Genomic DNA, 17,263 nt, shown 5'->3' with positions numbered 1-17,263 from the left:
GTCGACTTAAAAAACATGCACAACCTAAAAGCTGAGAGTTATGTTTTATTTGGCGGGAATTTTTAGGACTTCAAACCTGGGAGGCAGCATCTCAAGTAACCCTGAGAGAACTGCTCTGAGGAGATGAGGGGGGAAGCCAGGTTATGTAGAAGTTTTGCAACAAAGGGCAGGTAGTCTGAATGTCAAAAGATTATTGTTAATTAAAGAAAGCCAGATATCCCAAGTTAAGGAATTTATTGCTTTTCTATGTATGGGAAGACACAAGAGTCTGGGCTCTCTGGCATCATTCCTTTGATGTGCACCCCAGCTATCTGGGGCCAGTATCCTGTGTTTTCACACCCTGAGTTTCTTCAGGGCACCCTAAGGAGTGGCGGCAGTCTGATGGCTGCTAGATGGTAGGTATTCTTTCCTTCCTGAGTTTCCTCAGGGCTCACCAGCTCACTTGGAGGGCTGCAATCGTGGATTACTGTGACATCTTTGTTTACTGATATGGCGGGCAGTATTCCATTTATCACCATTAACTTCTCCCACCTGGAGGGGGTTTCAGTATCTGCAAAACGGCACTAAGATATTGTTCTGTGCGCCCCTTGAGGGGGAACCAGGACCCGGCCCCAAGGCTGTGCTGTTGTTTCCTGACTGCTCCTCTATTGTCTCTGCGTCCCCTCCCTTCCCTGATTAGTAACTGTTTGAACCTGCTCCTTGGAACTCAGGGAAGGTCCTGGAGGCTGAATGAAGCCTATTTCCTGTACTCCAGAAATGGGGGACACAGAAAGGCTTTCGTGCCCAGGAGTCCCACAGGGTCCTGCTCAGTATCAAGGTGATAAGCCACATAGAAGCACCGTAGAATATGAAATTGGAGTCATCTGTGAGGTGTTAAGGGTGCAGAGAGAGTCCAGAGGTAGAACAGATGCCGGAGGCTCTGTTTGAGCTGGTTCTTAGAGGCTGCGCGTGATGGAAGGGCAGAAGGACCTGCTGGGATGGGCTGGGATAAAAACGTGTAAGGAGCACAGGCGTGGCTGTAGAAAAGGGCTGTACATTTTGGGATGATGGCTACGAGTCTGGTTTATCATGAACCCAGACCATATATAATGGAAAAACTGAAGCCTGGAATTTTAGGGTGACAGAGACCCTAGAAGTAATTTAATTAAACCCTATCCGATGAAGATATCCTTCATATGACTCAGCCAATAATAGATCATTCAGGAGCTACCGTGGAAATTACCAAATCACACAGCAGCTGGGTCCAGATTTTTTTTTTAATTAATTAATTAATTCACTTTTGGCTGCATTGGGTCTTCGTTGCTGCGCGCGGGCTTTCTCTAGTTGCGGCGAGCGGGGGCTACTCTTCATTGCGGTGTGAGGGTTTCTCACTGCGATGGCTTCTCTTGTTGCAGAGCACGGGCTCTAGGCATGCGGACTTCAGTAGTTGCAGCACGCAGGCTCAGTAGTTGTGGCTCACGGGCTCTAAAGCACAAGCTCAGCAGTTGTGGTGCACAGGCTTAATTGCTCCGCAGCATGTGGGATCTTCCCTGACCAGGGCTCGAACCTGTGTCCCCTGCATTGGCAGGCAATTCTTAACCACTGTGCCACCAGGGAAGCCCTGGGTCCAGATTTTAATGCTTGATTGTAGAGAAGTCTTTTTTTCTCATTGGGTCCAATTACTCCTTCTTGTAGCTTCCACTCACTGTTTGTGTTTGCCTTGAGCTACCCCACAGATTGTCTGGTCCCTTCTGAAAATGACAGCTCCTTCGAGTGTCTGAAGACAGGTGGCTTATCCACCCTTCACGTTCTTTCCCATCATGCAGGAAGCTGTAAACTCCTGGGATGACTCATTCAACAACGTTGTGGGTTCACAGTTACTAGAACTCGTTGACTTCAGCAGCGTTTTCCCTCTTCTCTCCAGCCATCCACTTATATAGCTGTACTCCACGCATTGCAAATGGACAAAGTACCACAAACTTCCTGTCTTCAAACCGCACAAACGCGTTATCTTACAGTTCTAGAGGTCAGAAGTCTGAAACGGGTTCACTGGGCTAAAATCAAGGTTTTGGTAGGATTGCATTCCTTCTGGAGGTTCTGGAGGAGAATCGATTCCTTGCCTTTTGCAGCTTCTGGAGGCATCTTGCATCCTTGGTGCACGCCACCTCCTCCATCCTCAGAGCCCACAGTGATCTTCAGATCTTCAGATCTCTCTCACCCCTTCCTTCATCTCATTGTCTCCCTTTCTGACTCTGACCATCTGCTTCCTGCTTATGAGGATGCTTGTGATTACACTGGGCCCACCTGGCTAATCCAGAACACCCTCTGTATCCGAAAATCCTAAATTAAATCATATTGCAAAGTCCCTTTTGCCGTGTAAGGTATAATATTCAGCATCTGGGGGTTAGGATGTGAACACCTTCGGTGTGGGGCATTGTCACACCCCATAACCTGGGTATCCCATAACTAAATTCTTAAACTCATTAAGTTCTGTTTATCTACCTTAAATTCTTCAGTTTGACTTTCTTTAATATCATATCAACCCTACATCTCTGGTCCCTTGACACTTCCACCACCAACTCCCTCCCTCCATCCATCTCTGCTTTCTGCCCATCAGCTCCTCTTTCCTTCCTTCTTGGAAGGAGCAATAAGAATATCCGTTATCAAAAGAGCATGCACAAGACCAGGAATTGTGCCAGATGCTTTCATTGAACCCTGTGAGCTTGTGACCTTGGGTGAGTTAAATGACTGAGTTTTTCTCTGCCTCTCATTCCTCACTAGTGACATGGGACAGTAATGAGTTGAGTCATACCCTCATAGGGTTGCCTGGAGGACCGAGTGAGTGAGGGTGTAGAGCCTTGATAGTAGTGCCAGGGACATGGAAAGCTCTGTTATTACCATCTTAGTATTACCGTCTCCTCACCCCCATATCCCCACACTGCCCCACGTGCTATTCTTCTGTCTTAACCACCCATCTTGTTTTCCTCGTCTTCTTGGAGAACGCCACCTGTGTCTTTCAGGACTCAGCTAAATGTCCGTCCTCCTCCGTGCTCCCATGGCCTCTTGTTCTTATTTCTGGTTGCTGTCAGAATCGGATGACATGTCTGTTTCTGTCACTAGAATGAGAAGCTCCTGGAAAGAAGGGATTGACCTGTGTTCTATTCCTCATGTTGGTCTCTCCTATACTTACAGCTGGCCCTTTGTACATGTGCTCATTACATGTCTGTTGAGTGAATTACAGGTATACCTCATTTTATTGCGTTTTGCAGATACTGCTTTTTTTTTTTTTTTACAAATTGAAGGTTTGTGGAAACCCAGCATTGAGCAAGTGTATCAGCGCCATTTTTCCAACAGCATTATTTTTAAATTAAAATATGTACATTGTTTTTTAGACATAATCCAATTGCACACTTAATAGACTATAGTATAGTGTAAACATAACTTTTATATGTGCTGGGAAACCAAAAGAGTTGTGTGACTCACTTTACTGTCACATTCATTTTATTGTGGTGGTCTGGACAGAACCCGCAATACCTCCAAGGTCGTTCTGTACTGAGATAGGAACAGTTTCTTCAGTCATGCCTCATTCAGCAGGAAGTCAGGACTCTTCACCATCCTGGCCATTTTCCTTTGGATCTGGTGAAGTTTGCCACCATTCTTTTAAAACGTAGAGCTTAGAGTTGAAGTTGATGATCAGGAGGTATCATGGCCTCTGCTGAGGACGGCGGGACTGAGCGCCTCCCTTGTCTGTGCTCACGGCTGTAGATCTCTGAGCTGGCACGTGGGGAGCCTCCCTGCTCCGGATCACACTCTACTCAACCCACCTGGCCTCTGCCATTTGTCTTCATCTCACACTCTGGCTGATCCGCTGACGTCTCTCCTCCTGCAGCTGACAACCTCTGTGCCATTTTGATCCAGGGATAGTAACTTCATAGGTAGACTAGACACGCCAGGGGCACACACTGAAGTGTCTTCTTCCTTCTGTTACCTCCAGTAGGATTGTACGCTTCACTTTACACCAGTTTTACAAACCCAGTGCTGCTCTGGGTTCTCCATGATATACTTTGAGTTCTAGTAGATGGCATCCTTTCTCAAAGATGTCCTTCCATAAAGATGTCCTTTACACCGCCTCTTCCCAGGACTCCCACCAAATTCCTGAGAAAAGAAGATCAATGAAGAGAGAAATAATCAGTAGCAATTTTCTCCGATACTCAAAACCACCTCCTGCCCCTCTGTGCTTGAAGCAACCTATGTTCCTCAGGGCTCTCAAACCCGAGGGTTAGTTCCTTGTCTGGGGGCAGCTCCTCCAGCTTCTCCTGCCGACGTGAATTCTAGTCTTGCCCAGAGTCTGAATCCCAGAAGAGATTCTTACCCTGGGTTTTTTTTTTTTTTTTTTTAATTATCTATGATCTACCTCTCAGCTTATTATGAAGGTAGTTGAAGATCTCCGTATTTTAACTATTTTATTTTAAATTTTTATTTATCTATTTATTTTTGGCTGTCCTGCACAGCTTGCGGGATCTTAGTTCCCCGATCAGGGATCGAACCCGTGCCCCCTGCAGTGGAAGCACGGAGTCTTAAACCACTGGACCTCCAGGGAAGTCCCTTACCCTGGGGTTTTGCTGCACTAGTTTCTTTCTGTATCCTTGCCCACATACTCCTCCTTCCCCTTCTTTGCTCTTCACTCTGTAGCACGTGCTTCCTGGGAGAGCCTAGGAGGGCATGGGTGCTGCAGGAGAGCACCTGAGTCCCCTTTAGTCCATGAGCAAGCACAGCTGCTGGGCGCCTGGGAGCCCCCATGAGGGATGCACTGGACATTACCTGTAAATGCCCCAGAAGCACCGGAAGTACTTAGAAGGGGGAGTCCAGGTCATGAAGAAAGTTGCCAATGCTGATAATAGGAGCAGCAAGGACTGGACTACATAGCCATGTGAATGCGGGACCACAGGGCTGTCCATGTTCTGCACTTATTAGCATCCTAGGTTGTGGGATAGTCCTCAGTGGGAGGTTGCTGGGGGATTGCTTCCTTCCTAAGTGTTACTCAACGAGGCTGAGATGGAGAATACCTATGTACCTCCAGTCTGGGTCAGAGGTCACTAAGGAACAGAAGTAGAACTGAGTTTACAGGGGTGGACACCCCAGCAGGGCCGGGACTAAGGTGAGGCAAGTGAGGCAACCAGGGGCACTCCTCTCACTGTCCTGCCAGGGGAGGGTCTCAGGAGGCTTCTGAGAGTAAGTGCCTTGCCTACCCTACCTGAGTCTTGACCTTGCACCCAATAAATCGATCTTGAGGAGTTGAGAGCAGATGGAAGGAAGAAAGGCAGAGCAGAAAGACATGTCCCAGTGACTTTGCATCTTCTAAGTCCTAAAAGTTTCATTGTCTCCCTGGATGAGCATCTTCTTCTGGCTTTTAGCTGCAGTGGCAGAAAGCCAGAGGCTGGAGTTGAGGGGAGACCAAATTCAGTGTGCTTTCTCCAGCGAGGTGAGCTTCGAGTTGATGGAAAGTGAAACAACGACCGGTATTCCCTGCAACCCTTATTTAATGAAAATACATTGAATAATAAATGTAAAGTGGTGACTGTTAGAATCTTGGTTACCTGGAATAATAAGTGTATTACAACAAATGTCTGTCTTAGCAAAACTCCTTGTAACACTAATGCATGTTTCTTTTCTTTTTTCACTTTCAGACAACAGTAATATAATTCCAGCTCTTCTTGGACCAAAGCTTACGCATGTTAAAGTGGAATTAGGTATATTTTGACATACATATATTTTGGATTTGTGAACGGGGGTCATAATAGTCTTCCAAGGCTAAATCTGGTTCCTTATTGATCAACATTGTGTTCATAACACATACCATGTTTACTGAAGAATATTGCAAAAGCAGGAAAACCTTGTCATTGTTTGAATGTTGCCCTTTTTAGCAATAATTACAGTTAACAGTCTGTTCAAAAGATTATGGAAGTGCCTGTGGTTTGCAGGTCTGTGGTTTTAGTCACTTTGTATGTGGCTTTTCTCTAATAATATCTACGATCATTTTTAAATATGAAAACTCAATGAGAATACTCGAGAAATGATTCAAACTTATTGTGTGGTTTGAATATTTGATTAATGGGTTCACTTTGAATCAATGGACTCGACTCTACATTTAGGGTTTGTTTAGACCGGTCTTGATGAATCGATACGTCCAGTTGAGTAATTTCTTTCAAAAGAGAAAGGAAGGAAGGAAAAGAATAAATTCACATATGCTAAACTGAGTATTGTATTAGGTAACTGAAATATGTTATTGTATTAAATCCTCAAAGCAACTCTGAGGGGTATTGTTCCCATTTAAGCTTCGGATTAAATGACCGAAGTTCAGAAAGGTTAAGTAATTTGTCTGAAGTTAAACCCCAGGAAAGGGGCAGAGCTGGGATTCAAGTTTCTTACATTGTTTGTTTGTTGTTGATTGTCATTTGATCCTGTTGATTGTTTCCAAAGCACACACCTTTTGACTACAGCTGGCCACAGTCATGTAAATGACCACACATGCCCAATGTTGCTCAGATACTTTGCCATTTGTGTTTGTGGCTTGCCTGCTTTCTAGTTTTATTGATTTCTGAACTTTATTATTTTTTCTTCTCATTTTAGGCTTAATTTGCACCTCATTTTTCCTTTGTACACATGGAGAGTTAGATAATTAATTTCAATTCTCCTCTCCTGTAGTATGTGTATTTTAAGCTGTAAATTTCCCTCTAATCACTGTTTAGCTGTTTCCAACAATTTTGATATGCCATATTTTCATAACTATTCAGTTCAAAGTTTTAACTATTTTTAAAATTTTTCCTTGTGATATTTCTTTCATCTATGGATTACTTATGTTTCTTAATTTCCAAATATTTGGAAGATTTTCTAGTTATTTTTCTGTTATTGATGTCCAGTTTAGTTCCATTATGGTCCAAGAGTATACATTGTATCATTTAAATCTTAAAATTTGTAGTAACTTACTTGGACCAGAATGTTCTAAGTGCGCTTGAAACAAATGTGTATTCTGCAGATTTTGGTTTAGTCCTTCTATAAATATCAATTAGGTGAAGTTGGTTAATGGTACTCTTCAAATCATCAATATCCTTACTAATTGTTTGTGTGCTTTCTCTATCTGTTGCCAAGAGAGATGTTAATATCTCCAGCTATGATGGTCAAGTTGTCTATATATCCTTTAGTTCTGTCTATTTTTGCTTTATGTATGTTGAGGTTATCTTATGGGCACATACAAATTGATGCCTCTTGAATTGACGCTTTAACATTATGAAATTTCTCTCTTTATCTATCATACTACATCTTTTCCCAGTCCCTACTCTCTCTCATGTTAGATAGACACACCAGTTTTCTTTTGTTTGGGACTGGCATATTTTATCTTTTTTCACATCCTTTTACTTTTAACATTTCATTGTCTTTATACACAAAATATGTCTCACGTAAACTGCATATATTTGGATCTTTGTTGAAATCCAGTCTGTATGGTGTTTAGTGCATTTACATTTAATGACTTACTAATACAGTTGGTTTGAGACCTCTCATCTTGCTGTTTTCCAGCTGTCCTATGTGTTATTTCTTCCTTTTATTCTCCTTTCCTTTCAGATTAATTTTTTTTTTATTTAATCTGTTTTGTTTTCCTCTTAGTTATACCATTTTGTATTCTTCATTAGTAGTTCTCCTAGAGATTACAATATATATCCTCTTACTACAGTAAGACAAATGCACGTATTAGTACGTTGACAATTTTGCAAACACGTGAGAACCTTACAACAGTTCATTCATCCTCTTACTTCACTTTAAGCTACTATTTTATGTATTTCTCTCCTGCATATGTTATAAAACTCACAAGAATTTGGAATTATTATTGCTTTAAACACCAAAATTATTTTGTATTTACCCAAATGTTTGTCCTTTATTGCACTGTTCATTTCTTAATGTATGTCCTTGCTTTCATCTGGGATAATTTTTCTTTGAGAGTGAAAAATTTCCTTTGGTATTTCTTATAGTGTGTTTATGCTGGCAATAAATTCTTTTGGCTATTATTTACTTGAAAATATCTCTATTTACCTCCAATTTTGAAGATTTTTTTCAATAATTTCAATAATTCTAGGTTGGCAGTTTTTTCCTTTACTTTAAAGATGCCCTTCTGTTGTTTACTGGTTTCCATAGTTTCTGCTGAAAGACTGGCCTTTAGTCTTATTGTTGGTACTTTGATGTGTCTTCTTCTGGCTGCTTTCAAAATTTTCTCTTTCTTTTTGATTTTGATGCGTCCGGGTGTGGTGTTCTTTGCATTTATCCTGCTTTGGGTTCCTCTGAGCTTCTTGAGTCTGCAAAGGATGTATTATTAATTTGGGAGAAATCCTCTGCCATTATGTCTGAATATTTCTTCTGCCCCTTTCTTCTCTCCTCTCCTTCTGGATCTCCAATTACATGTATTATGCTCTTGTTTCTTATGCTCTTGTTCTGTTATTTTTATTTTTTTCCCTTCTGTACTTTAGTTTTGATCTTGGCCTGTATTCAGCCTTAGCAATCCTGGCTTCTTTTATGCTCAGTCTCTGTTAAAACCATTGTGAGTTCTTAACTTCATGGTTTTTTCAGTTATCAATTGCTCATTTGATTCTTTTAAAATAGGTTACTCTTCTTTGTTGAAAACATCCATCTTTTCATCTACTTATCCATCTTTTCCTCTGTTTTCTTTAACTTATTTATATTAGTTATTTCATACTCTTTCTCTGCCAAGTCAGGCGTTTGGATCATCTTTGGGTCAACCTCTATTACCTAATTTTTTTTTTTTTCCCAAGTGCTTACATTCACACTTGTTGTATCTTGTCTGGAAGTATTTGTACATAATGGATATCCTGTATTTTTTTTTTAACATCTTTATTGGAGTGTAATTGCTTTACAATGGTATGTTAGTTTCTGCTTTATAACAAAGTGAATCAGTTATACATATACATATGTTCCCATATCTCTTCCCTCTTGCATCTCCCTCCCTCCCACCCTCCTTATCCCACCCCTCTAGGTGGTCACAAAGCACAGAGCTGATCTCCCTGTGCTATGTGGTTGCTTCCCACTAGCTATCTATTTTACGTTTTATTACCTATTTTTTCTATTGATTATTGGCCCCTTTTTTTGCCCTTTTGTGTGTCTCTCTTTGTTGTTGTTGATTGTTGTTGTTGATCTTTCTGTATCTAAAACAACCAAGGTGAATGAGGTTTGTATTACTTTTCCCTAAGAGTGTTTGCCTTTTCTTTGTTAGGCAGATAATGTGAGGGTTTGATCATCTCAATCCAGGCAGGAATGGAGCTGAGCAGTAGCTAGGATGCAGGTTTGTTGGATTTAACCTGCTTTTCATCTCTTATGGCTGAGGGGAGACTCCAGTCACGTGTGTGTTGTCCTCCAGTGGGACTTACTCTGCTAAGGACCCTGAGACTGCAGGAGAAATCATTAAGCCTTTCCAGCCTCCTGTGCCGCCCAAGCCCTTAGCAATAATCCTGTGAGCCCATGTGGCTGTCAACATCTCCACTGGACTCTCTTTTCTCCATGAGATTCCCTCTATTTTGTACAAACCAAAGCAAATTCCTTCAAGGAATAAAATGGTGGCTATCTCAGCTCGCCCTGGAAGGACTTTGTTCCTGACTGTAACTTCAGTTCATCTGTTTCTCTTTGTTTTCCCTGCACTTTGATGTCTTTAATTTTTAGTTAATTTAATTTTTTGTTCTGTTTTGTATCCATTTTGTTTTTCCAGAAGTTGCAGTGGGTACGTAGGCCTGACACTACCTATTAGACTATAGGTTGAAAAGAAAGTCCACCGGCCATCCTATGTTTTAATAATTGATTTAGACATAAACATTTGAAGAGAAGCCAATTCATAGTTTGGTGATGACTTGTAATTGCAACCTAATTTCTCTGATTTATAATTTTTTTTAATTGAAAAACAAGGCATTTTCTTTTCTTAGATGCAGCTCTATATTATCATTGTATATTAGGTTAATATACATGGTTGTATTTATTTCAACCTTTGAGAAACCTGAGTTTCTAAAATCTGAACATCGGTTGTCAACTTTTACCTAGGAAAAGAGGTACAGCTCAACTGCTCTGCTTTGCTGAATGAAAAGGATGTGATTTACTGGAACATCTGGAAAAAAAATGGAAAGGATCCTAATGTACATGAAGAGGAAGGGACAAGAATTAGGTATGAATATGTGATATATATAATACATATCATGATATACAAAGATCATACAGTATGATATATATATGAGGTAAAAACACCAGACTCCCGAATGGCTGATAGGACGCTTGAGATGAGTTTAACTTACAATTATAGCTTACATATTTTATAATTCGCATACTCTAGACTGACGCATTATGCAGAAATTTATTGCTGAGACCTAAGTTAGAAAAAGAAGGTCAATGAGGCTTTTTAGCATTGCCTTACAGAAGTAGCTTTTGGTCAGTCAGGATCTGATGGGGTTGGGGACTTTACCTAAGCATCTTATAAAAGAGTGATTACCTAGGCCACTGTCATTTGAATTGTGAAAATTGTGTTAAATGCTTTGTTTTTACTAGTGTACCAGAGAAAAGACCAGGTCAGGAGCCTGGGACACGTACAAGTTATTCTGGGCCCCTTGTGTGCGGTAGGCGTGCCTAGTTGCATTGCCCACGTGTCACCATGCGGCCCGCTGGGTATCCATAGGTGACAAAGCACATCATCAGTGCCTTTCCCTGAGGACCCTGGGGGCAGCCCTGGACACAGGCAGGCCACCCATCTATGGCTACCTGTCCAGATCTACGCCCTGTACTTGGCTTACACACACACCTTTCTTTGTTCTGATTGTTGAAAATAATTCATTATAAGATACTTGAGAACGACCAGAAATCACAAAGAGAGAAATAGCCCTCTGAAGACAGCTTTGTGTGTGTGGCAGGGGGAGTGGGGTGGGTGGATTTCTTTGCTGGGCATGAGATATGCTGACACAGACACTGCTTCCTGCTCTTTAGAGATAGTTCAGAGCTTCTTTTTAGAACACTCCTTACAGGGATTATCTTTCTTAAAGGTGAGAGGTGAGGAATTTTCTCAAGTCCGGAAGGGTCCCCAAAGATTGTCAGATGTAAGTGATGACCCAAGAAAATACTAATTTAAACGACCAGCCTCCTGCCCTGTGGCATCGTCGTTGGTCCGTTGACACTGATCATAATTATGGCAGCACTCTCCTGTCAGAGGTCATTAATGGAAGTTAGAATCACACTAAGACCAGCTAGAAAAAGCAAACAGGGCAGTGGTTAGATATAAATATCTAGGAGGCAGAGTTGGTGCAAAAATTTCCAAATGCCATCTAGTTTAAATAGCCTATATTAAGGAATGGTTATACTTATTAAAACAAAACATGCTAAGCCTATGGCCATTACAATGTTTCTGAATGGCTTTGGGTCATTACTGTCATTATTAAGGTAACTATACACTCAGGTTCTAGTGAGTAGTGGTCCTAAGGTGTCTGTCACCTTGGCTGCACTTTTGAGGGTTTTTTTATACCCTCGCCCAGAACCAGGTGCGTGGTTAGTGCTCATGGAGTGTTGGCTCAGCTGGATTGCGTGGCTATCCTGCCACTTTATCTTGTCCGGATTCCTGCATTTCCTCCTTCTCATGATCCATTGTTAACCTCTGGAGGCATAGAAGACCAATTCACCAAACTTACTAGAATTGGAGCTTAAGCTAAACTAAGGGCTTAAGCGAGGCTAAATCTTTCTGTATACTGGGTGCTTGAACTTATGTCATCTAGTTTGGCTTCTCGGTGGGGTTTTTTTGGTGCTTTCTTTGTGGATTTTACATTGATGTTAGATGGTTGATATTTCTGGGTTGGTGACTTCCGTACAGAGTTATGACTTCTCTTCTAAAATGCATTTGAGACAGTTAGGGGCTACAGTGGGTACCACATCCCAGCTGCGAGGGGCCTGGCGGGTGAGTGACTACACCTGGGAGTGCTGGCTGACCGCACACCTTCAGAGCCTGCGACTAGCAGGAGGCAGATGTCAAGAGCATTTGCCTTGCATCAAGGACAGGATGTCTTGAGTCTTTTTAGTAGAGAAAGAGAGCTGGCTGCTCCGGGTGGTCTCCGGTCACGTTCTGACACTCACTGAACAGCTTAATTGGCCTTTCTCATGTGCTTGCGGGTGTCTGAGAATAGTGGTTTTAATTTATTTTAAATGCTGAACAAAAGAAGAGTGATCGTTAGGACCGCGAGGACGAACTTGATATGAATCTGCGTCTGTATTAACGATCCGCAGCATCATCACGGCTGGTGGAGACTTCACAGTGGGAGGAATCCTGAGTAGTCAGGACAGGAGGAACAGGGGAAAACGCAGACACACCTGGGAGATACTGAGGGTTCAGTTCCAGACCACCACGATAAAGCAAATATCACAATAAAGCAAGTCACGTGAATGTTTTGATTTCCCAATGCATATAAAAGTTATGTTTACACTATACTGTAGTCTATTAAGTGTGCAATGGCATTGCATCTTAAAAAATGATGTACATACCTTAATTAAAAATACTTTATTGCTAAAATAAATGCCCAAACCATTATGATAGTAACATCAAAGATCACTGATCACAGATCCCCTTAACAAATATAATGATAATGAAAAAATGTGAAAGTTTGAGAATTAGCAAAATGTGACACAGAAACATAAAGGGAGCAAATGCTCTTGGGAAAATGGCACCAAAAGACTTGCTTGATACCCTGTTGCCACAAACGTTCAATCTGTAAAAAGTGCAGTATCTGCGAAGCATAATAAAGCAAAACTCAGTAAAATGAAGTGTGCCTGTAATTGAGAGAGAGAATATTTTCTTGTGTTTTCAACTGAGCATCGTTACCTCCCGGGCATTTTCATTCTAGGCAGTTTACAGCGCCGTCCCCAGGTGGTCTCAGGAGGACTGAGAGCCCCGGGGAACAGGGGGCTCACACTTGAAGAGAACCCACCAGAAGGGGACGATTCCCTGGAGTCCACAGCGCCCTGTGTTTGTGCAGATGTATTTGCACATACAAATTCCTCTCTCGTGGGTGACGTTGTTGGCAATGACGCAAAGGCTATTGCTAAACCATTTTCCTCTCTTACAGGACTTCAGAAGGCAAACGGCTCGCTTCAAAAATACTGAGAATTGAGAATGTTACTGAAAACAATCTAAACTTTTCATATAATTGCACTGCAGCCAGCGAGGGAGGCATAGACACCAAAAGCTTCATCTTACTGAAAAAAGGTGTGAGAAACTTTACCTTTGGCAGTTTGTGGGAACCTAGACTGTTGCAGCTGAGAGACCTGTCATAGCTCATCACTTCCTCATCTTACACACCGGGAACCAAGCTCCTGAGAGGTGAAGGGTTCGCCCTGTGTCACAGGCGTTCGGTGGCAGAGCTGGTGCTCAGCCCTCGCTGTGATCCCCTGTGCCCTGATTCCAAGCAGAGAATGAAAACCTCAAGTGTATTCTTTTGCTGTCACTCATATGCCAATCCTGTGTAGCAACCAGGGGCCCAGAGCGGGGAGGTAGGCAGAGCTCAGGGGTGGAGATGCTGGTGGGTGAGTGTCACAGGGGAGGTGGTCCGGGCAGCTCTGGCACACTCTGAACAACAGGAGGAAAGTTTGCAGCTTGGTGTAGGATGAGGCCAGTGGTCCAGGAGTAATTGCCGCCTCCACCCTACCTTAGCTGGGCCCTGGGCACAGGGGCCCTTGGGTGTGGTCTTTCGTTCAGCAAAGACTAACTTAGGCTTCCCTCTCTTGGGCTAGTCCCTGGACCTGGCAAGCGGACAGTTAGTTGATGGCTCTGGTCACTGGACTCAGAGTTCTTCAGTGCCTGCCTGATGGAGGACACCCTCCACCAAAACGGTCCAACTTCCATCCTCCACCGGAACAGTCCAGCCGAGGGCCACAGGCTCAGAAGCTGCTCAGAAGTAGTTCTGTAAACTGTCCTAGATCAACGCATGGCTGTGCTATCTCTGCCATAGATGTTTCTACCCTGATCATTTTTTCCTTCTGCTGGGCTCACAGATGTTGTGTGGGGAATAGGGTCTTTGACTCCACCATTATCCCTGGAGGAGCGTGTGGGCCAACGTGAGAGTGTGTGTATTTGTGCGGCACAGTCATAGATACGTAGGCCTTTCAGAGATGCAGGAACCCCAGGGGCTGGCTTTATTCAGAGTTCACTTACTAAGCAATGATGATTGCTTACTTACATCCTGATAATTAATTTTACTGGAAAGATAATCCCTAAAATTGTGTCAAGATGGCAAGAGTTTTATGTATGCTTACTCTTTTTGACCTAGAAATCCCACCTCCATTAGAATCTACTCTAGGAAAATAATCAGAAACATAGATAAGGGTTTATGCCTATGTTCATTGCAGCATTATGTATATTTATGAAAAATTGCAGTCGATCTAAATACTGAGATAGTATGAGTTATAATTTTAAAGACCTAGAGAAATGCTCATAATATAATGTTAAGAAATAAAGAGTGATCACCAGATGGTTCCAACTAAGTAAATGTTTTCAGGGAAAAAACAAAACCTGGAAGGAAATGTACTAGCATGTTGGCAGTGGCCGTTGCCACACTGTGGGATGGTTATTAAATAATTATTCTATCCTTTATACTCCTCTGTGTTATCTCATGTTGTCCATAATGAGCATAAACTGAATCAATCTAGGAAACGTAATTTTTTTCTCAAAGGACACTTTCATATAAAAATATACAAAAATTCTCAGAGCTGAGTGCCAGGCACTGTGTTAACTACTTATGTGTAATATTTAACCCTCCTCCAAAACAGCAACCCTATAAGTGAAGGAGAAAATATTACTAGCTTCATAGCTGTATTACGTGTACAGATGAAATACTAAGAGTTAGGGCGTCAGTGACTTTCCCTAGGATACAAAGTAGATGATGGGGCCAGCCTGGAGCCCACACAGACTCAGCTCAGTGCTTTGCTCTCTCAAGGTTCTGCACCTCCATACATGTTCCCAAGCCGCTAGCTGACGTTTAGGTGTGGGTCCCTCTGAATTTCATCCTAGTGTCTTATCATCCTAGAGATCCAACTTCCAAAAGTGTGGACGGACTACATTGTAATGCTTTCAGTTCACGTCTCTGAATACCCTTGTACACATTTTTATGGAACAGAGAGGTCACCACTGGAGACTAAAGGCAGGACTGCAGAGTAACTCAATGGAATGTGTTGGATAGACAAGTAGATTTGTGTTAAAGGTAAAAGCTGTCCACCGCAGAGTGATGGCGGAAGATGCTGGTGAAATTTCTCTAATTTATCCCACTTTCTTTTTCTTTCTAGAAGACCCAGTTGACATCCCAGGCCACATCTTCACTAGAGGAATGATCGTAGCTGTTTTGATCTCAGTGGTCATTGTGTGCCTAGTGACCGTGGGTGCCATTTATAGAGTTGACTTGGTTCTATTTTATAGACATTTCTTGGGAAGAGATGAAACCTTAACAGGTAACGAATGTCGTCATGCTGGGATTTCTTATTTTACAGTTTTATTCAGAAGCTATATAAATAAACATTAATCTTCACCTCATTTTGATTATATTGTAGACATATTGGCAGTAGAAGTTTTCCATAAGAAAAATTGATCTGAACGAATCATCTGTCATGAATGTTGTCTGGGCCACTTTTTCTTGTGCTTACTTATCTGTTGCCAAAAATTGTTCTCTAATTGTTTCATGCATGTGTGTCGTGTCCTTCTAAATGCCCTGTGAGATGGTTAGGCCCAGGGACTGTGTGTCTGAATGTCATTGCTCACACTTTTTGCCATCTGGTGCCTTTACAAAGTTCACACTCAATAACGGTCATTTCAGTTGAATTGAATTGGGAATTCCCTGGCAGTCCAGTGGTTAAGACTCTTGTGCTTCCAATGCAGGGGCACGGGTTCAATCCCTGGTCAGGGGACAGAGATCCCATGTGCCACGCGGCAAGGCCAAAAAACAAAGAATTGTATTATGGTTCATTATTTTAACCTGGCAAAGGAGGCTGCATGATGTACTTGCAAGAACCTTGAAGTGCACACCAAATGACCTGAGTTCCGGTCCCCTAGATCTGCCAGTTTTCATCTACTCCAACCTCTATCTGGTGACTGTCTCAGTTTCTCTATTTTTGCAGGTGACTAGAAGTCCTCAAGATTCAAAATAGCTACCAAATTTTAAAAAATCAATCTAATCCATTGCACTTGCTTTTGTTTCCGTGTGTGTGTGTGTGTAGGACATACATAGTTCAAACACCAAAAGTCTTAGAAATTATACATGTATACTTGTCCCATGCCTGTTTCCCACCCCATCCCACATTGATAGTATATCCAAACGAATATGAATAGAGAATCTTATTTCACTCCTGTTTAAAAGACAAATCTTGGCATGCTATGTGCCCTATTCTGAACTTTGCTGTACTATACCTTGGATACCCTTCCATATTAGTTTATAAAATCTCTCATTTTTTAGGGTTGCACAGTGTTTTATTTCTGTGGATGTATTATTGTTTATTTAGTCACCATGTGATGGACATTTGGGTTGCTGAAGACCTTTTGTTATTGCAGAAATGATGTGGTGGATAACTTTTGTACAGTTACTGTTTCATATGTGTGCAGTGTAACTGAAGGAAAAATTCCCTAGAGTAGAATTACTAGAAGTGCAGAGGTGGATACAGTTGTTATTTTGATTGATATTACCAGTTTGCGCTCCATATTTCTCTACTGCCTACCACCTTCAAAGGACAGGAGTACGTTTTTTTCTCATAGCCTTACCCACAACCTTTTGGATATTTGCCAATCTGATAGATAAAAATCTGAGGGGTATCGAAGCATAGTTTTCACTTGCATTTTGCTTACTGTGCAAAAGTATGAACAACTTCTCATGTGTTTAAGACTCATTTGTATTTCCTTTCTCAAAGTACCCATTCATATTCTTTACCCATGCTTCTACTGGGTTGTTGACTTTTTTTTTTGCTTGCTCATTTTTAGCAGCTATTTACATTTTAGGCAGGTTAGCCTATTGTCTATAATATAAAATGCAAATATGATTCCCAGGTTGTTGATAGTGGTGTGCTTTTGACTTTCTTGATAGTGGTGTGCTACCTGGAAGACTTTTTAATGTGCAGGCATACCTTGTAGATACTGCAGGTTCAGTTCCAGACCACTGCAATAAAGCTAATATCGCAATAAAGTTAGTAACACGAAATTTTTGGTTTCCCAGTGCATATAAAAAATATGTTT

General features: G+C 41.9%; 1 protein-coding gene across 1 annotated transcript in view; it reads left to right on the top strand.

The window, feature by feature from the left end:
* The window catches only part of IL18R1 (interleukin 18 receptor 1), a 38,928-nt gene that overhangs the window by 17,676 nt on the left and 3,989 nt on the right, over nt 1-17,263 (top strand). Inside the window, exons 6-10 of the mRNA XM_059942630.1 lie at nt 1,904-2,005; nt 5,667-5,729; nt 10,072-10,192; nt 13,122-13,261; nt 15,334-15,495. Of these exons, the coding sequence (XP_059798613.1) occupies nt 1,904-2,005; nt 5,667-5,729; nt 10,072-10,192; nt 13,122-13,261; nt 15,334-15,495 (588 nt within the window). The remainder of the gene's footprint in view (nt 1-1,903; nt 2,006-5,666; nt 5,730-10,071; nt 10,193-13,121; nt 13,262-15,333; nt 15,496-17,263) is intronic.

This window comes from Balaenoptera ricei, chromosome 13 (genome assembly GCF_028023285.1).
Source record: "Balaenoptera ricei isolate mBalRic1 chromosome 13, mBalRic1.hap2, whole genome shotgun sequence".
Taxonomy (NCBI): Eukaryota; Metazoa; Chordata; class Mammalia; order Artiodactyla; family Balaenopteridae; genus Balaenoptera; species Balaenoptera ricei.
The sequence above is the reverse complement of the archived record's forward strand: the minus strand, read 5'-3'. Positions and strand labels throughout refer to the sequence as shown.